This window comes from Thunnus albacares, chromosome 21 (assembly GCF_914725855.1).
Source record: "Thunnus albacares chromosome 21, fThuAlb1.1, whole genome shotgun sequence".
In the NCBI taxonomy this organism is placed as follows: domain Eukaryota; kingdom Metazoa; phylum Chordata; class Actinopteri; order Scombriformes; family Scombridae; genus Thunnus; species Thunnus albacares.
The window spans coordinates 20229200-20250021 of NC_058126.1; the positions used below are offsets into that span (position 1 = coordinate 20229200).

The window sequence follows — 20822 nt, forward strand, 5'->3', positions numbered from 1 at the left end:
AACAGTTAATCCATTTTTAATAGATTATACAATCAAAAATATGGAAACAAGAGTTAAGTTGAAAGGTAACTGAAGATTTCAGTAATGCTTACCAATACTATTCCAAATGCTATCCAACCCTGTGCCGCAGTCATTTCCCTCTTCTTTGCACAAAAAAAAAAAAAAAAGACAATAATTCACATAGGCTTCGGCCCAGAGCTGACAGGCATTATCAACATGGAACACCCTTCAGTATTGACTGCTTGATGGTAGTGTATGTTCATGGGACTGGGTCGGTTGTCGTAGTGTGTTCACAGTTTATGTATCTCGGAATTATTCAAGTAAAATGATCGACTTGGAAGAATTCCTTTGGCATGTACGGTCTTCACGCCCCTGAAATTAACACTGTGGCAATTTCAATACACATAATACTCCATTGCCTCTTATTGTCAATCACTGCTTTGTTGTTCCTTCCCATGGCGTCTTTGGAGTGCCATGGCTATTGCATAGTACACTAACCACCGTATCATCATAGCTTCAAAGGACACATGCCATACCCCATTCAAAAATATGGATACTGTGACAAAGTTACAAAGAAATCTGGAAAATTACCTGGACACATGGCTTATTAACATTATTTTGGTCACTGTCCATGTAGTGTGACTGAGGCTGGCAGGTTTACTTCCTCGTGAGTGTTATTTTAATGCATGGGCTTATAAAAACCCAAGTAGATCCCAAGTTGCGTAGAATAAAAATATAAACAGAAATTACAGGAATTTGAACATAAGCTTTTTCTCAATAAAAATAAATTCAACATTAGTAATCACTTTCTTTTTTTAAAAAAAAATTTCATTAAATTTGCATTTACATAAAATAAAAATGTCAAGTAACATATGTAACACCCCATGGCAACAGGTGTCAGGGGGGAAAAACAACAGTTGTTGGCCAACAGATCAGACCTGGGTTGTATAAAGGCTGTTTTTTGAGGCACCTTCACATATCAGCCAGACAAATGGGCTGATAAGTATTATGCATATTTAGCATTCTGTTAAATGAGTTAAATAACTGCATAAATAAATCAACTCTGAATCAAGGCTATAGGAAAAAAAAGAAAGTTTGGTACCAATATTTCATTTTAGCATATCATTTTCAATTTCAGCTCCAGAGGTGAAAAAATACCAGCAAAAAACACACTTAACATCATTCCCTCAGTTCATGTTGAGATGTTAATGTTAGAACATATTCTCATGACAAGAGACTGGCAAAATGAAAACGTTAAGCCAAAGTGAATTTTTTTTTTTTTTTTTAAGGTCTCTGGGTTAAGGCGCAGGAAAGCTATCTTTGTTTCTTACATTACAGACACTTACAACACATAGAATGACGACAAAGATGAAGTACCATTTTAGTTTTGAAAAAACGTGTAGTGCATTCAATCTCTACATAGACTCTCTTCTTTTATAGGTTTATATTTAATGACTGTAACTGCAATTAATTAGACTGAAATCTACCAAAGTGCATGATGCATAATTTGTATTTTACGTAGAATGTCATGGTTTTTTACCTCTGTTGGTTGTTTCCATATTAGTTTTAGAGAAAGGACATAGTTTGTTAGGCCTCAGGCATTTTCAGTTATAAATGACCTTCAGTTACCTTTAGTGGAGACATTTTAGGTTAAAACAAGTAGTAATATAGTTGAATTCAACTTTAGATTAAAAAGGCCTTGCATGCAGAGACTTGACAAACACAACATCCTGTCAGAGATCATAATTGTTGGCGCATTTGATTTGGCTCATTATTAGTAGTATAGGTCCATAAAGTAGGATATCACACCAACAATGCAATTTATGATGGCGCAGTTGGTTTAAATACATGCGACTGTTTATCTTCTAAAACTATACAGTTAACCAACACCTGATATCAGACTGATGTACAGACAGCTGCTTCTGCATTTAAATTTAAAGCTGACTTTTATTAGTTTGATCCTACGCGCCAGTCTTCAAAAATTACAATATGGGCTAAATTCATTATCCATTTAGATCTTGGAAATTAAATAATATTTAGGTATGTCACAGCTTCCTTCTTTCATTTTTCTCACGTCTATTTTAAGGAGCTGTACATCAGTATGATACCACAGGCTCGAGGGTGAGGTTTACATCATTGCTTATTTTTTGCCATTTGGAAGAGTAGTGAAGAGTGCAGAGCGAACATAAGGCTTAATAAGAGCTCAAAGCGGTACATTTTTAAAAGAACACAAGTATATCTTTATACCTGCTGTCAGCACGCAGGTGGACTCTTCATTTACCAACAGTCATTCGAACCCACTTTGTTCAGAAATGCACTTGCATTGACACTTAATCACATCTCATGAAAAAGGTGCATGACTGAACCCTGTACAGAAAACTAAAAACAGTGCGCATCATAAGACATATTGCTAACCGCATAATTATATGATTGCATATTTGGGATTTAAGCTAGGTGTTGTTACGTTTTTTTTAAGATAAAATGCCATAATCGTTTTGGTTACCACATCCTGATGACTGGATACCAGCCTAGAATCCATCTCTTACCGTCAAGCTGTGATATCCATCCAACAACAGCAACTGTGTATCCGCTTCTAAAACCAAAATAATATTTTTTTCATGTATTAAATAAACAACATATACTATAGTCCATCCTCTGGTTTGTGCTCTTTTAAAAATTACCCTTTAAAAACAGAACCATACAATGTCCTAATCAAGCAGATCTCTTTAAGTAGAATGTTTTCCTGTCCTCCTAATTCATGTGACAGTCACATCAATGTTGATTTCCTTTCAATTTGGTGGCTTAAATTAGGATTTGTGTAGCGACATGAACACTAGTGTGTTGTGGATGGAAAAGTACTAAGTAGTTGACATGAAAATGTCTTCATGAAAGTGCCAAATTATTCAATTCAGTTAGCAAATAGCAGTCACAGACTTTAAGTGGGTTGAGAAGTATTACCCAACTGTCTTCCCCACAATGTAGTAACAAGGAAATAGATTCATATTATACAAAAAGAAACTCTTTGTGGCTTGGTGTGCATAGCATATATACTGAAGGCATGACTTTCCCTGCTTTATAACAGGATTTAGTGTCATATAATGTTAGTTATATCTTAGGTCTCCATCCATTAATGAACTGCATGAGTTTCTTCACTTGTAGTTTGCTTAGCTTGAAGTCCTCGGACAAAATCTCTTCAGTGAGCTGCAGGAGTAAATTCCCATCAATCTTCTCAGAAACAAAAAGAGAAACAATGTCATCTGGCAGGCCGATAAATCTGAGAGATTTGGACACCTCTTCAATAGAGAGACCAGCCAGGCTGGATGGGGGCTGCCATTGCGCAGTGGGAGAAGAGGACGGACAGTTAGGAGTTAATGGGTTAGTGGTGGGATGTATCTCTTTTGTGCCTTCCTCATGTTGAGTAAGTGAGCAATTTGAAGTGTCCTGCGTACTGTCACAGGTTGATCCGGACAGTAAATCTTTGCACTTCTTTACGGCATTTGATTTCGGTGTTCTCGGTGGTAAGATGGGGCAAGAGAGGCTCTGCTTAGTGTTTGATTCTTCTATCGGCTTGTCTCTGTACATTTCCGAATTGTAACTTGAGGATTTGGTGCAGAACTGATTCAGAGAAGCTTTCTGCAATCTGAAGTCTTTACTGCTGTGTGCGTGCTCTCGGCCATCAAAGTCAACAAGGCTGGATGTGCAGGTTTTTGTATTTGGGGATCTCTTTCTGGGGTAACTGTAGTAACTTCGACAGCTGGCTGGTAGAAATTCATCCATACCACGCGACTCTCCTCCACTGAAGTTATTTGGCCAAGACAACCTGGAGGACATCCCGTCTGAGGGCAGGCTACCACTGGGCAAAGTAGCATTTGGCTCACTGGTGGATTTACCCCAGTTACAAGGGTAGCACACTTGGCTTTGCTCTTGTGGGTCAGCCGCCTCTTGCTCGCTTGCTCCAATACTGATGGAAAAATATCAGATTATTTAGTAGTAGAGGAGCAAACCTCATGTGAACCTTATCATAAGATTTGAATATTTAACATTTTAAACACTTGGCATATTTTGCAGCTGTTTGAATGCAGGTTGTGTGATAAAGAGAAACTGCAATATACAGATACTTTGTTATTCTACAGAGGTTTAATTGTTACAAACAGATGCTATGAAATGGTTTCAATTCTTACATGTTGTGGAGCCCAGAAGAATAATAGGAGAGGGTTGGACTTGGAGAGCGCGTCTCCTGCTGCCGTGGTTTGGACAGGATGGGTACCGATGGCATCTGTTTCAAACTTCGTGGAGGAATCGGTGGGGCATTCAAAAGACGGCATTCTTCTTTCACCTAGAAAGGTATGATCTAACTTTGAAACTGACAGTAAAACTAATATTCACTTTTCATTTCTGAAAAACTGGAGGTGTAACACTGCTTAAGTATAATGCATGATACTCACAGCTTCAGACTTGGGTGGGACTGGTGGTGGAGTAAGAGACACATCTGAGCTAGTCACTGCACCAACAGGACAAGTGACTGGGTATGACAGGGCTGCTGTTGTACCACAGCCGTTGTTGATGCCTCGGATTCCCTCAGTTAAAGACGATTTTGGGATCTGGCCTCTCAAGTGATCCAGCCACAGCTCCTCATAGGGAACGTCCGACTTGTTTAGGGATGGCTGCTGGTTTGAGCTATCCAATAGCTCGGGGAAAAAGTGTTCGTTTTCTCCCGAGTCTGAAGGAATGCTGTCGGAAGGCAGAAGAGCCCAATCTCCGCATAGCGTCATACATCCCTGCAAGTTGACCTCACTGTTACCGTGCAGGTTGCTGCCATACACGCACACGGATAGTCGGTGGAAAGACTGGGTGAGTTCATCGCGGGCGTACGTTAAAGAGCTGGGAATCTGCATGTGGTTGGCGCACCCGTTGGAGGTGCTGCTGCCTGCACTGCTTCCGCTGCAACTGCCATTCCCGCTGCTTTTCTTAGGGCTCTTAGCGTCGTCGTTCCAGTCAGTTCGCACATCCCGGACGGCACGAGAATAGTCATCTATGTCAAACTGCTCCTGGCAGAAGGAGAACCAGCGATACACCATAGTGTCTAGCCACAACTCTCCTTGCAGCAGTTCCTCTGGAATAATAAATCGAGGCATGGCCATATGAAAGGGAAAATGGATGGGGATAATTTTGTTGCTTCTCAGAATGCAGCACACTACCACTGTCTTCGTCTGAATGTTGACCAATTTGTAACGATGACCTTCCCGGATGAGATGGAGGTCATGCTGGTTGCGGGGTGGACTGCTGGGTACCGTCACATTGACCGGGAGACGGGTTTTCTCCACAATGTTCCTGATGGTGTGCTCCCCGTCCTGCATCTGAAGCTCCAGAGGACTACAGGTGCTGAACCTGCCTTTGCACTGGAAAGGTAGGCTGATGCTCTCATTGGTGCGATGGTTCATGCAGATCAAGCAAGGCATCTTGCCTCGACCAATCTTACTGATGGAATTCAGCTTCCCGATCTTCTTAAAGATAGTGTTGAATCTTGATTTTTCTTTGGAGGTCTTGGCATACAGGATCTCAGCCTGGCCCATTAATGTCAGTTCATCACCGGTGCTTAGTGTAATATTGTAAACTTCTGTGTCTTCATTGCATTCCCCTGAAGCCATCTGTGAAAAGATGACATATGGTGTAAGCACTAAAGAAATGAATGAGTGCATTTGTACCTCATGATCTTGATTTTTTTTTTTAGTAAAACCCCTAGCAGTGTACTTGAGAACTTTTCTTTCGTAATGCATCGCAGCTTCTGTGTTAGTGTGGTTTCACAGCCCTAAACACCACTTACCAGTGTGGACAGAAGACTATTACACCAGTTAAATGTGAGAGGAAGCTAAAACCAAAAAGCGACAATGACAAAGATACTGTGGAAAGGTAAGCTTTAATGCCGTCGAAGCTACAGCTGTTTTTAAAAACAGGCTTTGTGGAACAGACCTTGCTAAAACTAAATCAAATTAACTTAAAAAGTCCAAGGTATATTTAAATATCAGTATGATTTCTAGTCTTAACAGGAAATCTTACGGACTACTGCTCATATCAGAATCGATAGTCAGAGGTCTAGAGAAGTAAATGATAGAAAAAGATATTTATTTTTAATAACACACAAGTAATCATAATAATTTCTTGAACAGATTAGACATACCTTGACATTGAAAGTGATTTCTTCCATGACGTATACCCTTTCAGGGAATGCTTTGGCCACCTCCTCCACGCTGTTGAAGTATTGCACAGGTTCCTTGACATCTCTGTCCTGTTCCAGCAGCTTAAACTGACCTAAAGTAGGAAAAGACACAACAGTGCGACTAACTCAAGCAAGCATTGAAGCCTCATTAACTGGACCATAGTCCCAAATTTCAGCAACCCATATCATCTTTTGCATTTTCAGGATTTAATAGAGCTGCTCAATATATTTGAAATATTCTTATTTTGGGGTAGTTTAAGGATTTGCTGTGCCATAATCTCTAGAAATTATTCTTTGACAGGAAATAATTAGTTTTAAGAAGCTCCATAAACAGATGCTCTAAAATTTAAAAGACAGGGGCATATGTTCTGTGTCACTGAGTTTTTATCAACTATAAAAACTGTTTCAGAGTTAAAGCTGTCAATTTTCACTGTAGAAGATAATGATCCAATAGACACAAACATACAGTACATCATCAAAATATGATATCAGGCAAATTCAGGGAGTATCTATGCACGTGTATACCTTCATAGTGAACTGGTATCTCTATTTTGGGCCCGATGACATAGTGTCCTTCCTCTAGACTGTGAGCAGTAATAGTCGTCCACTGACGGCAGGAATGAATCAAGAGGTAGTCATTGTCTCTGAGCCCTTCAACCAACTGACCTGCAGGAGTGAAAACAACAAATTCACTTACAAAGCAGAACACGTTATACCTTACAGTCCAGGATATACTGTACAACGGCACAGTGCAATAGTCATGGAAAATATAAATGTACGATAAATTTACCAAACCTTTGGTATAACTTTTTGCTGTACTTTTTAGTCAAAATCTTAACAGTCATGAAACACTGAAGCCTGTCTTGTAGAACATGAAACACCACGTGACAGTCGCAGCATCATGACACTTTCAAAGAGCCAGATTAATAGCTAAAGCCTGACTAGACACACTGGGGTGTCTAGAATGTGAGTCACGACAGCATTGAAATGAATCTATAATGACCACGGACAAGACTAATTCTGAATGACTAGCCCAAACAATTGATCATTATCTGCTGTATAAGGAGTGCCGTGGTTACTGTTTCCCTGTTTCATGTAGCTTGAGAAATTTGCAGGATGCTCTTAACACTCATAGGCATTGGATGACTCAGCAACACATCCTCCATGGACTAATGACCTCTAAAAAAAAAAAAAAAGGAAACGCTTCCATTTAAAAGTAGCTGAGAGTGTCAGAAGATGGCAAGATAAAGATCAAAATAGTAATCACTGCAGATTTCATAACAGCTTCTTTTTTTAAGTACATAATCAGATGCTCGCATGATTCAAAACAGCTGTTGACACTAACCCCTGAGTCATCTGTAATAAGTTTTAGTTTCATCATCATATAACTTTACTGTATCATCTTGTGTTGTTTTGCTTTAGTACATCTTTCATTTTACCTTAAAGTCCCCCTCCACTCAAAAATGTTTTTCTTGTTGTTCCTACAGTTGAATGTTTGAGCTTCACTGTGCAGAATAATGTGTGTGCAAAGTCCGATACTAGAAGGCTGTTTTCACATTGATCTGCTGAAAGTGGAAAGTTTCTCTGTGCTCACTGACAATCTGATTTTAAGGGGGCGGACCTATGAGCATGATTTGCAACTAGTTTGGGGCCAATCCCAGTACAATATTCAACTTGGACAAACGTGATGTGGAAACTTAAATCCTCCAGTGCACAAACACTGAGAATGGACTTTACAAGTGAAGTAGCAGACATCTTGTGTCCAGCAGGAAAACATCTGATATTAAATATGTTTCATATTTATAGATTTAAATTAAATTTTTAATGAAGGAGAAGCAGGAGATGTCATTTTAAGTATTTTAACAAGATAATTGAACTTTTTTGTGGTAAATGGTTTGTGTGTTTTTTTCAATAGAGTATTTTATATATATTTTAAAACATGTCCTTTAAGTTAGGCCTTAAATCAACAAAAATGTTGACTGCAGTAATCTGATTAGGTCTGAAAATCTTCCCACTAGAAATGACACTTGCAGCTCTGTCCTTGTGTTAATATATCTTTTAAAAATGTCATTCTGTTGCACATGTGCCTTTACTTTATGCACACATTTTCAAGCAATCACCTTATTGCGCAGTTTTAACAGTCTTGTTATGATATAGTTTTGCTTTATAATCTCCAGTATGCTGTGTTGGAAATGTATACATCTATAAAATTATACTGACTCAGGAAACGTTATTTAGTGAGATTTGTTCGATAGATGCAAGATATAGACGCACATTGTTTAACTTTAATTAGAAGATGCAATCTTTCATGTACTTCTTGGACAGTTCTGTTGATAAATAATAGGTTATGCAGACAAAATCAGTCGCACAAATGTGTATTACAAACGGCTTGACGTTAGTTTACCTTAGCAGCGAGCAAATGCTAGGTTAGGTTGTAAATTGGCTCGAAAAAAAAGTTACTCACCATTATCCAGCTTGGCGATTTGAGGCAACCTATAAGCACTGACAAGTTGATCTAAGGGTAAAGACGTCGTGCTCCATGTAACATCTTTTAAATTGTTGTACAACATTGTTCCAAGCTCCATTTTGCTATCTTACATTAGCCAACTGGAGGGCTAGCTCTGTGTAAACACGGTCACAAAAGGCTACACTAAGCTAACCAACTGAATAATATACCTGCTCTCCATATACAGCTTTGTATTTGCCACGTTTCTTACTAATTGTTGCATATTTTCCCTTTTCATTTGCCTAAGTTACGTATCATTTAGCTCCGTTGTCTGATAATGTAGCAGAGCCATGTTTGTTTAGCTAGCCGCTAGCTAACAGTTAGCCAGACGACTAACGGAAATACGTAACTTTTTCTTACAAAATAAGAGCGATTGTTTACTTTGGGGTACACAGATATTTTCATCTGTGTGAAATTCTTCAATTTCCCCAGAAGAAGTTATATATGGTGTGCTAGAGTGCATGTCAATGGGAGATCATGTGGCATTCACAGACTATGTATTGTTACAGTATCTACCGGAAGTTGTAATTTAACTGCCGTAGACAAGAAGGCAGAATAAAGATCCTTTTTCAAAATACTCCCCCCCTTCTTTAGTTGGAGGACATCATGGTGAAAACAACATTTCACCAATTTCAACCTTATTTCTTTGTACTATTGACATACTTTTAAAGCCTTATGACACTTTTTAGACCAATGGTTCTCAGGGGTCCTTCAGGGAGCTCTAGGGGGTCCCCAGCAAGAAGGAAAAACTATAATTCCACCCATAAGTAACACAATGACAGAATGTATGACTATTTTGGTCATGGGTTTCAGACGCCTTCTGTAATTAAAGCAAAAAATCTTAAAAGCTTTCAGATAAAATAATGTTTTTAAAAAGAGATTTAACAGATAGTAAAGATGTTGCCTGCCTGATCTTACCAGACGAACTGTTCCACACTCTAACAGCAAAGGCCCGTTCACTTTTGATCACTAGCTGAGACCTGGGAATAACCAGCAGAGCACAAAGACAGGATCATTTCCCTAAAAGTCAAGTCAATTTATTTATAAAGCACATTTAAAAACAACAAAAGTTTACCAAAGTGCTTTACAGAGACTGAGAAATGCAATCAAATGAGAGCATAGAAAAAGTTATAAGGATAAAGGGGGAATTAATAAAAGTGTAGAATAAAATAAATAAAGTGGGAATTAAATCCTAAAAACACAACAGCACTGCACAGGGAGCAAATAATTAATAGAGAGAGAAAATAAAATAAAAACAGAGTGTGACTGTTCATGTCTTCATGATGACTATTAAAAGGCTGAAGAAAAGAGATGAGTCTTAAAACGGGGTTTCACAGTATCGAGGGGGATAACATATTGATAATATTAGATCCTCTACCACTAAGAACATGACTGATGTACAACACCCTTTCTGTAATTCACAACCTGTCATTTAAAAGATGAGAAATTGAAAAAGGGAAATTAGCCAGTATCAAAATGAGATTACTTCTATTTAAACACCAACACACACACATGCAAGCTCAGAATTTCTACATATGCCATCTGTTAGACTCAAATGGGGGGGTGGAAGTTAACAACCATTGGAGCTTAAAAAGTAGTTGCAGTATAGATGTAAATGTACCAACAGTGACTCTGTCATCATACTTCCTGATCTCATTGGTACAAATCACAAGTACTTCCTTAATTTGGTCTGTAGCTCAGTGTGCTCCTAACCGGCAACCATGTCTTATGTGGACACTCTGCGTCAGTGGGACACGGCTGCAACTTTTGTCGACAAAAAAGATTTTTCAGAAGCACTCAAGATCTTTTTGTCTATCCAAGATCCAAACTCCAAAATTCACTTTAACATTGGCTGTCTCCATCTTCTCAACCAAGACCTGGATGCTGCCGAAAAGGTATGTCTGACCTTTGTTGGTAAAATTTCGGCTAAAACATTATGAATATCTGCCACTTATTTTGTAATATTACATATCAAATAGTACTATCTTGTTTAGATGTAGCTGATAAGGTTGAGATGAAATGCTGTTATATTTTACTACCTGAAAGTGCAAGTCACTGAGAAAGAAGAAGTAGTTAACCATTTCTCTTTTCCTCTGAAGGAAGTTACTGTGTTTTATCACTTTTCTTAGGCATTTGATTGCAGCATACGCAAGGATGAGCACCTGGCTGTTGCCTTCTTTCAAAGAGGAATCACTTTTTACAAAAAGACGAGGCAAGACGCCCTAGTCATCTCAATAAAATGGACATATTCATTTTTCATATTTTACATTTTATGAACACAGTATGCTTTTTTTTTATCATACAATCTGATTCCTAATCATTACTCCTATTTTACCCTTTTTATGGTTTTCAGTTTGAAAAACAAAAGTAATTAACTTGATTATTCCTGTTCAAAGGTATGAGGAGTCTTTAGCTGACTTCCAGCAGGCCTTCAAGGCTCTAAGAAGCAACCATCTGATAGATTACAAAGCACTTGGTCTCAGATACATATTATATGCATGTGATGTAAGTATTTAAAAGCTTGATAAGCCTCCTTATTATGCTGTTCACAAATTATTAGACTATTAAAGCCAATTCTTCTCCACTCTATCATTGTCGACAGTTTAAAGTCTTAATCACAGCATTAATCCTAAACACTCTTTTCTAATATATCCTAATGACTGATTTAATGTTAAAACCAATGATTTTTCTCTATTTCCATTTGGCATTGCTGATGTTAGCCATTCCTCAAAACTACAGTTTGACCAATTTCACTCTAGCTAAGGGAAAGAAAACTCTTATTAACATCAGTGATTTAAAAGGCCTAAAGGATTAAAATAGTGACAAAATCCTCACACATTATTGATGTCTCCTGCCACAGGTTCTCCACAATGTGGCCCTGGCTGAGGCTCAGCTGGGTCACTGGGAAAAAGCCCATGAAAACCTTGTGAAGGCTCTCAACTACAAGATAGAGGCCAAACTCAATATGATTGACAAAGCTCTGGACTCCACCCTGGTCAGTTATGATGCTGTCACCATTATCAAGATGCAGTCTTTGGACCCATGGCAAAATCTTGGGATTTAAGCTACCAATAACATATTTTGTACCTTTATTCAATATCTTTTAATGTGACTATACTCATGAAATGGCATGGAAAGTGATTATTTTCATTAGTGTTAAAAGTGACTGCTTAAAAAACACTAGTATTAGCCATTGAATTTGAATGTTCTTCTTGACAAATATATTAAATATCCATTTTAATGATATTTCGCCAACAGAAACAGAAGCTTTTCAAACCAGTTGAGTTCCCAAAAAATGTGCTTTTTAAACCAAATAAGCACTACGTCGCTCAGTTAGAGGAGAAGGACTACCTGGGCAAAGCAAAGGTAATACTATTGTACTACTGTAGTGACTTGGCTTTGCATTAAGAACAAATTCTACATTATTCCCAATGAACTCAATTAAACTGACCCTGAGTGCAGCTTATGCAGTTCAGTAAAATGTCATCAAGCACAAAATCAGTGATTTCATTTTTTGTACAGTTCTTGCAGTACTTGTGACATACATAACCTCAAATTTTATCATCTTCAGGTTGTTGCCTCAGTCATTCCTCAGGATGCCTTCTCTGGATTTGCCCCCTTACAGCCACAGGTGACATATGGCCTCTTCTTTGGCAATTAAAAACAGTACAATCTGATGATAAACCTGCATATGATTATTAATATATCAAAGTATATTATATGGAAAAGATATTTCCAGCTCTACTGATTGCTTTATGTTTTTGTTTACATCTGATAGGTTGACGATGGTCCCACCGATGGTCCAAAAGAACCCGAAGTTCTGAGGTAGAACAGCCTGAATCTTACTGATTGTAATCACTTTAGAGTTATACAAGCTAGATGCTTTCTGAATACGTGTCATGTGTAGTTTGTAGTTATAATGCCGAAAAATATGATTAGTTTACAGTTGCTCTCATTCAGCCTTGTTGCAGGCAAAGTTGATAACAAATTACCTTAAAATTTGTCAAGATTTTCTGATAGATGATGGATTTTTCTCATTTTCTGACATACAAAGAAAAAAAGCCATTGTCCTTCTTTTACCACTATAGGGTGACCAAAATGGCAAACATCAGCTCTTAATGTAGAAAAAACATATACAAGCAGATCTGTAAAATAATATGCTGGGAAACAAATTAACCATTCTGTACATTTAACTAATAAAAAACAGTATAGAAATGTATTATGTATTAAAATGTCTGTACATTTAATGTACTAATAATTAATAGTGTATTAATAAAGACCAAGTTGTCATATCCGAATACAAGTACCTCTGTGTTCTGATTGATTCCAAACTTTCTTTCAAGGCTCAGGTGAAAAAGGTCTGTAACTGAGTCAAATCCAATCTTTCAAACTTCAGGTTCATTCAAGATTACAGGTGAACAGAGGCGGCTAAGATGTACGTGCATTCTATGGTCATTTCCCATATCACTTACTGTTTAACAGCCTGGTCACAGACTAGCACCACTACTCTAAAACCATTACAGTCTTTGTATAAATGAATACTTAAAATCCTTGACAAAAAATGGGTACATTGTCATCATTGCCCAATATGAAAAAAATATAACTTGCTGCGTTGGGAGCACATGGTTAATGTGTAGATGTTTGTCTTACGTACAAGATTGCATACTGTATGGGTTGACTTCTCTGCTCAGACAGTTTCTCGACATAAGAAATGCATATTGGTTCACAAGAGGTGTAGCAAGAGGGGATTGCATGATCTCACTCAGAAAAAGTGCTTTTAGTCGGTCTGCACTCTCTGTTAAAGCTGCACTGGAGTAGAACTCCATCCCAGCAACTATTAGAGAACTGGACACATACGCTTTATTTAGAGCTCATTTAAAGAAATGGTTCATTAGTACTCAGCACTAAAACTCAATTGCACCTTACTGTCCTCACTCTGTCTGTGCTGAACCTCCCCCTTGCTATCTGCAGTCACCTGTTGCTATCTTGCTACCGCCAGTCTGCCCTCATGTACCTGCATGCATGTCTTATTGTGGTCTTGCCTTTATTGCTTTTTTTATGTCTGTGCTTCTGCTTTGCATGTTTCAGTTAGTGTCTCACAACGCAGTACAATGTGATCTTATTTAGTCCATAATTCTATTAACATTAATATCTCTCATCTTATTGTCTTGTATTGTGAGCCCCTGTGTTGCATGTTTTTAATAGTACCTGACAATGTAGTATAAGGGTGTCCTGACATTAACATTCTCTTTTCTTTTTATTATTGTTCTGCATGTTTATAAATGATCTCAATAACTTTTTTCAATCTTATATTCTGTTTTTAGGATGACTCTAACATCTGTCCAAAGACTACAGATGAAAATAGCCTGTTAGCTAACTCTGGCGCATTTACAGCAAAGTTTATTAATGTGCACTGTCCCTGTTAAATAAACCAACAAATAAATAAAACAATAAATAAATACTTAGTATCCCCTCACCATGTGGATGTGTCCTGTCCTCACAGGGCTTTGGAAGGGGAACCCCACACTGTCCTGTTCGAGTTTGTTCCTGAGACCAGTGATGAGTTGGCTGTAGTGCCGGGCAACATTGTGTTTGTACTGCAGAAGGGTGATGACAACTGGGCATATGTGATCTTCAACGAAAGAGTAAGACCCCCACATACAGAATCAGTACATATGCAACCTATCTGCTACTGTGCATCTTATAATCATTTCTCTGAAGACCTCCCATACACTCTTGCATTCTTCTTCTTATGAAATCTGCACCTCTATTTGCATAGTTAACTGAGAGCATTCATTGTTGTCATGTCACTTACAGAGGGGACTTGTTCCTTACAATTACCTGGAACGTTTGGAAATTTCCTTGGCTTCTAAACAGAACGGGGTAAAGAATTTTTTTCTTTAACACATTACCGTGTTGGTGGTATAGTAGATTACTGCGCAGACACTTTAGAAATTATCAGTTGCCATATTTGAATTTTGTAGGTACTCCACAGGCCTCTAAAATGGCACTTGATTAAATGTGGTATCTGTTGTATGTTTTAATCAGGTCATGTCAGAATACAAACAATGTAAACTTCCTGTGTACCCCCACAAACAGCATCTTTATTTACTTTTTCTGTATTTTGGCATTATTTGGATGGGATAAAACGTGGACAGGGAACATCTGGATCTCAAAGTCGAGAACCACCAACCAGACCTGAAAGGATACCAGGTACACTTGTTTATCTGTCACACAAACTAAATTATCTACATACAACATTCTCTGATTGGTGCTAAAGGCCATTGCATCTGACCAACTACACCCCTCTGTCATAACAAATGCTCTAACACAAGAAAAAGTGTTTTCAAATACTATCTGACCCACGCAGTATGTCAACATTTTTTTTCCATTCTCTGTGTTTAAGGTCTTACTCCAAGTGGAAGCAGTGGAGACTTACAACCTATGGTATGTTCATAAATATGAATATTACTCAGAATATAGGGGAGATTGTCCTTTGATTTCTGTGATGATCCAATTCCACTGATATGTCCTTTTATTAATGCCAGGCTGCACAGTCTACTGACAATTCATATATTGTCAAAGTCCGTTACACATTCACCTTTGTAGTCTCTGTAGCACCTGGGTGTTCCTATGAGACACTGATTGAGAAAATCAGTGAGAAACTGAACCTCTCTTCTGCTTCAATCACCTTGAGGTATGGTGCACATTTCAAAAATAAATCTTCCAGTTTAATTGGTATATTGTTTTACTGGCAGAGTACAAAATTCGATCCTTTTCTTCGATCTAGTTTAACCTCTGAGGCAACTGAGGAAAGTATAATCAATGCCAACACAGATATGGAAAGTGTGTGGAGTCGTGCCAGCGGCAGGCACATCACCTTGTGGTGCAGCACCAAGGACGTAAGTATATGACGATCTATTGCTGTTCAGGCTGCCTCATAAAATACATTTACATGTTTCATCCTCTGTCATGGTGCTCCTGTACTACATGGCAGACGGACGTTATCTCACTGACATTAAAACAAATTTGGATGTAACTAGGGCTGCAACTAACATGATCGATTCATCTGCAGATTATTTTCTCGTTTAATTGATGATTTAATTGATTGTTTTTTAAAAACAAAATGTCAGAAAATAGTATAAAATGCCCATTAGAGCTCACATTGACATCTTCAAATGTCTTGTTTTGTCTGATCAACAGTCTGAAATCCAAAGCTATTCAGTTTACTATTATGTATGACACCTGCTCACATCTGACAAGCTTCAACCAGCAAATTATAAAAATATTAATAGTACTGAACTTTCATTTGCTTCATGTTGATCTAAAAAAGGCTGAGTGAATAGAATCATAACATAAAGCCAGTGCAAACCGAGATCACTTGTGTCAGCTTGAGTGATGTTGAAATTGAGTGGAGAATGTTAATTCATGTGTGTTTCGTGGTTTTAGCAAACTGATGGAAAGCCACAGAATGTGATTCACTTGGTGGCACTTCATTCCTACGAGTCATCAAATCCTGAGGATCTCAACTTTCAGCAAGGAGACACAATCACATTCCTCTCCAGAGGTGAGATACCATTCTTTCAGCCATATATTGAAAAATTAATGTCATCTTAAATTTTTACACACACTGCAATTTGTGTAATGATGATTTTGATTCATAAATTCTTTCTTTTTCTTTAGTCAACCAGGACTGGATGGAAGGACAGTGTAATGGGAAAACTGGTATATTTCCTGCACCCTTTGTGGAAGAAGTCCCTGTGAATGGCCAGTGATCGATGTAAATGTGACGCTAAAAGTTACTAAAACCAGTATTAGAGTTTTGTGGCTAATGCTAAAAAAGTTTTATGATGAACCACATTTTGTTAATTGGGACCTACACGTTTCTTTAATTAATATTTATATACTTTTCATTTTTTCATTAAAGTAAACCCTTGGACAAGTTTAACAAGTTATAACTTTTGGACAAAATCATAGGTCACATACTGTGAGTAATGCCATAATAAAAAAAATAGGGATATCTGGTATGGATTTTTTTGAAAACATTTAATAATTTCTTACAGTTTACAGTAATTACAAGCAATATACATTTAATACCTGTTAACTGCAGGCAGCTTTGATTAAATAATCTGTCGGAGACCTTGTGGATTACTGGAGATTACTGGTCAATTATCGTGATGATGTTCCCTCCTCTTCATAGGCAATAGCTATGCCTCTCCTGCCCTCTACTGCCTTCACCACAGGTGTCTCTCCCAACTTCTGCTCTAAGCCTTGCCAGCTACGACCCGCCAGAAAAGATGCTGAAAGACAAAGCAAAAAATATGTAGTGCAATACAAGACATTTTCAAAGTTGTACTTCTGTGTATTTGTGAAAGTTTATCATGTTTTTTTTTGTTGCTTTGAGACACATTCACAAAATGTACAATTACTGTATGTGTACAAAACACAACAATAAACATATCGAATGCTTGGAAAATAAAGCAAACAATGTCTTATATGCTGCAGAAGTGTTTGACTGTCCCATACCGGCTGAGTTGGTGGCTACAGTCAGCGTCTGGTTCCTGAGGACCAGTGAAGAGCTCGATGAGGACTCTGTAGGCTCACTGTTCAACAGATGGTGGCTTCGCAGAGCTCCTGTGATTAAAGACACATCAGTCTCGTCGCATTCCTCCAGCTGATCAGCCAAAGGCACATGACTCTTTCCACCTGGAGAAAGTTTGAGATAAAAAAAATAATTAGATACAGACAAAACTGTATTCATATTAGGGACTGTATGAAAATTATTGAGGGGAAAACAGGGTTGAACCTTACATTTCACTGTTTAAAAAAAGCAAGGCCCTTCCTATTAATATTATTATTAGAACTTGTCTTTGGACCCTCCTCTTGACCTAGAAAAAAGCAACACCTTTCCCCTAATATCTTAAATTATAGTAGTGAGTTGGTGCAACTCATTTCACCGTTATTAATTAAAAGAGGAAAAACAAAGAATTTAAGGTGGTGTAATCTAATTTAAAACATATAACATACATACATAACACATATTAATGGAATAATATTCACATTGGCTACCAATGCAAATATTAGAAGTGGAATTAGAAATTTACCAAATTATGGCAAACATAACAGAATTATTGAATGGATAAAGACTACATAAAAAGTTAAAACTTGAATTTAAATATTGACCTTTATATGACACATAACATTCAGGCTCTATATAAGATTTAAAGATCCACATGTATTTTTCTAAAAACTGACAAATTTGTCTTTTAAGCTAGTTGGCTGTGATGAGAAAAGTAAAGCCCTGAAACAATCCTGCAAGGAACAGTTGCAATATAAATTTGACTTGAGAAAAATGACCCAAAAATGTTACATTTCACCCCCTTCAGAAAAAGTAAAATTTGTGACCTCCCTCTCCTCTCTCCCTAATAATTTACATGCAGTCCCTTAACATAAAAAAAATCAAGAGTTGATTCAGGGATTTCTTATGTAAATAAAACCAAATCAAACCTGGCAGGAGATGTCGAAAGTCTGTGATGTATTCCTCTGACCACTCCCTGTTCTTGTTGCAGGCCACCTCCATCTCAAAAGGTGTCACTATAGGTCTGTAAAACTCACTTGAGTCCAACAGTGAGTTTTCAGGACATGCTATTAACACAAAAATGTCAATTTCAAGAAAGTTTGCAAGTTTGGCCACGTTGAGCTTCCCCATGGCAAACATATAGCTCTTCTTGCCAGCTCTGTGGATGGTCTCCTTCAACTGCTGGATTATGGAGAGGTAGTCCGCCACCCCCAGGGTGCCAACGAGGATGCCGACTACATTGGCATCTTTGGCTCTTTCTATAGCATAATATCGCTTCATCAGTGCACGGTTGACACTTGGTGACTCAGTCCTGCCGGTCATTGTTATGGGGTCAAAGGAACAAAATGAGCAGCGATTCCAAGTCATCATGAAGTTTCTCAAGGTTGCTCCTTCTTGGCCGACATAGAACATACTGTAATCCGTTATGCTCAAACCACTTTTCAGGAAAAACTGTCTTCCAAACAGACAAAGAACCTGGTTGTTGTCTTCCTCTGACAGACCGGCGTCCTTTTGTTTTCTTTTAATCTGGTTGTGACTGAAACACTGCTCCCCTTCCACAACAAGTTCTGAAGAGACAAGGTTTGGATACTCTGGCGACAGGAGTGTCAGAAGATCATCTGAGAAAAAAAAAATGTATTCAGTTACTGACAGGAAGTCTTTATCAAGCCAAGATGTGAAGTAGTTGGATTTCAATACTTTCTGTCTTAACTGAGGATAAAAGATAAGTAATGATTTGAAAGTTGACTGGATAATAATACATGAACATCCATCTAATATAACGACATAATTATATATTTCATACATTAGGTAAAAGAGGGAAGGGGGGATAGCTAACCGATAGCATGAGCATAGTTGACATCATAGAGGATGATGATGTGACTCTGTGTGTCAGGATAGAGTTCTTTGAAGGCGGAGGCGCACTTCTCCAGGTCCACTGGTCTTTTCTCAAAGACGTACATCAATGGCAACCTTTTAGACACGCTGAGGCAAGAAGTGCCATAGTGCACAATGCAGTCAGCTCCAACATGTTCTGCAGCTACTTCATCCACACAGCAACTGCCCAGGAGAAGATAAATGTACACAAATATAACAACACATTCATTAAACAAAGGAGCACCCAAACCACAAAAAGCATTTAACTTACATTCTGTTTTGTAATAGCCTTGAACTGGCCAATGCTTGTGCTACTACTATTAATACAGGTAAATCTTTTCTCAGATAACATTTTTTCTCAGGTGTGTTACCTGCCATAGGATGTATCTCCCAAAATGAACAGCTTGGCATTACTGTTTCTCTCAATTTCGGCTGCTATGGCAATTGAATCCACCAGCAGGTCATCAGGAAACTGCAGAGCAACCTGTGAACATGAACAAGCTCTGTTGAGACTTTCAAATCTAGGCTGAAAACACATATTTTCACTGTATATGGCCACTCCTAATTTCACTGGCTGGGAACTCAAATCACTGACTGTTTTCCTCTTCGATAAGTAGTTACCCCAACTTTATATATATATATGATCTGTATTTTTAAATTCCTAACCTCAACCATGTTGTTCTAATAACATTTTTAACTGTGTATGTCTCTGTGTGGGTGCGTGTGTGTATATTTATACATGTGAAGACCTGTGGGTTTTTTTGTTGTTGTTGTTGCTGTTAATTCACTTATAAAATGTACAGAGACTCGTTGGTGACTGAAATGTGTACATGAGTAAGAAATAAAAATGAAGCCCCTAACTTACCTTTTGGAATTGATGCTGACTGATGAAGTCGCAGGTCTTCTTAATGTGATACAACTCGTCAAGTCTTTCCAGAGGAGCATTTGTCTTCACTGTGACATCTACCACACGCTGAATTACATTCTCCGAGTTGCTACTGAACGCATCAGCCATCACTGCGTAGTGAACATTCAACTGTTCCTACAAAGAATAGAACAAACGACACATAAGCGTGCACAACTGATGACAATATAGCAGATATTCTTAACTTTTATTCTGCCAGCGAATAAACTAAAATCAAGTATATATTTACTCAAACAAGTCGGAGCACTGGCAACATTCTTACATTCAAGATTAGACGAATCAAGTGTAATAATGTCGCCCACCACCTGCCTATATTATCAGTTGGAAATTATATTAACCTATTTTAAAACTGCACACACGATGGAAACTGTTTAATCCGCTAACTTCAAGTTAGCCGCTAACGTTAGCCACTAGCCACTTCCTTTCAACATGTATCATTACACATTATCATTTACAGCTAATGACGTCTTGTACTTGCAATACCACATTTATATAAACTTACAGGTCAGTGTCATGTGAGTCCTTATTGACTGGTAGATATTTCTTTGACAGCTACACACGTGTTGACAGTAGTTACACCACACAGTAGTTAACACTTCCGGTCCAAAGGTTTTCGGAGGAAATGACGTAATTATATCTTATTTGCTGTTTATTTTTACAATTATTCAACTCATTGCTACTCATGTCATGTTTTGTGGTATGTTTTTCATGACTTTGTCAA

General features: G+C 37.9%; 3 protein-coding genes across 3 annotated transcripts; 1 reads left to right on the forward strand and 2 right to left on the reverse strand.

The window, feature by feature from the left end:
* On the reverse strand, positions 1 to 10392 carry garem (GRB2 associated, regulator of MAPK1). Its single transcript, XM_044339400.1, has 6 exons — positions 8682 to 10392; positions 6743 to 6883; positions 6179 to 6309; positions 4446 to 5648; positions 4182 to 4336; positions 1 to 3961 (listed from the first exon to the last, which is right to left on the reverse strand). The coding sequence occupies exons 1-6, from the start codon at positions 8800 to 8802 to the stop codon at positions 3106 to 3108; spliced, it is 2607 nt and encodes an 868-aa protein (XP_044195335.1). The 5' UTR covers positions 8803 to 10392; the 3' UTR covers positions 1 to 3105.
* On the forward strand, positions 8447 to 17010 carry ncf2 (neutrophil cytosolic factor 2). The gene is made up of 16 exons (XM_044339401.1): positions 8447 to 8738; positions 10425 to 10618; positions 10853 to 10935; positions 11120 to 11228; positions 11584 to 11718; positions 11982 to 12089; positions 12295 to 12354; positions 12502 to 12548; positions 14227 to 14368; positions 14541 to 14606; positions 14882 to 14936; positions 15130 to 15170; positions 15272 to 15420; positions 15514 to 15625; positions 16173 to 16290; positions 16407 to 17010. The coding sequence occupies exons 2-16, from the start codon at positions 10445 to 10447 to the stop codon at positions 16496 to 16498; spliced, it is 1491 nt and encodes a 496-aa protein (XP_044195336.1). The 5' UTR covers positions 8447 to 8738; positions 10425 to 10444; the 3' UTR covers positions 16499 to 17010.
* On the reverse strand, positions 16751 to 20709 carry dph2 (diphthamide biosynthesis 2). The gene is made up of 7 exons (XM_044339402.1): positions 20604 to 20709; positions 20042 to 20218; positions 19548 to 19660; positions 19139 to 19359; positions 18231 to 18920; positions 17250 to 17429; positions 16751 to 17023 (listed from the first exon to the last, which is right to left on the reverse strand). Exons 2-7 carry the CDS (start codon positions 20189 to 20191, stop codon positions 16893 to 16895), a joined length of 1485 nt encoding a protein of 494 aa, XP_044195337.1. The 5' UTR covers positions 20192 to 20218; positions 20604 to 20709; the 3' UTR covers positions 16751 to 16892.
* Between the last annotated feature and the right edge of the window lie 113 nt (positions 20710 to 20822).

Coding starts and splice junctions, on each gene's coding strand:
- garem (XM_044339400.1), bottom strand. CDS start 8,802: ATGGAGCTTGGAACAATGTTGTACAACAATTTAAAAGATGTTACATGG. Junction 6,310..6,742: donor GATACCAGTTCACTATGAAG/GTATACACGTGC, acceptor TTCCTACTTTAG/GTCAGTTTAAGCTGCTGGAA. Junction 5,649..6,178: donor AAATCACTTTCAATGTCAAG/GTATGTCTAATC, acceptor ATCTTTTCACAG/ATGGCTTCAGGGGAATGCAA.
- ncf2 (XM_044339401.1), top strand. CDS start 10,445: ATGTCTTATGTGGACACTCTGCGTCAGTGGGACACGGCTGCAACTTTT. Junction 10,936..11,119: donor ACTTTTTACAAAAAGACGAG/GCAAGACGCCCT, acceptor TCCTGTTCAAAG/GTATGAGGAGTCTTTAGCTG. Junction 11,719..11,981: donor AAGCTCTGGACTCCACCCTG/GTCAGTTATGAT, acceptor TTTCGCCAACAG/AAACAGAAGCTTTTCAAACC.
- dph2 (XM_044339402.1), bottom strand. CDS start 20,191: ATGGCTGATGCGTTCAGTAGCAACTCGGAGAATGTAATTCAGCGTGTG. Junction 19,661..20,041: donor GTCAGCATCAATTCCAAAAG/GTAAGTTAGGGG, acceptor TCATGTTCACAG/GTTGCTCTGCAGTTTCCTGA. Junction 17,024..17,249: donor TGTAGCCACCAACTCAGCCG/GTATGGGACAGT, acceptor TTTGTCTTTCAG/CATCTTTTCTGGCGGGTCGT.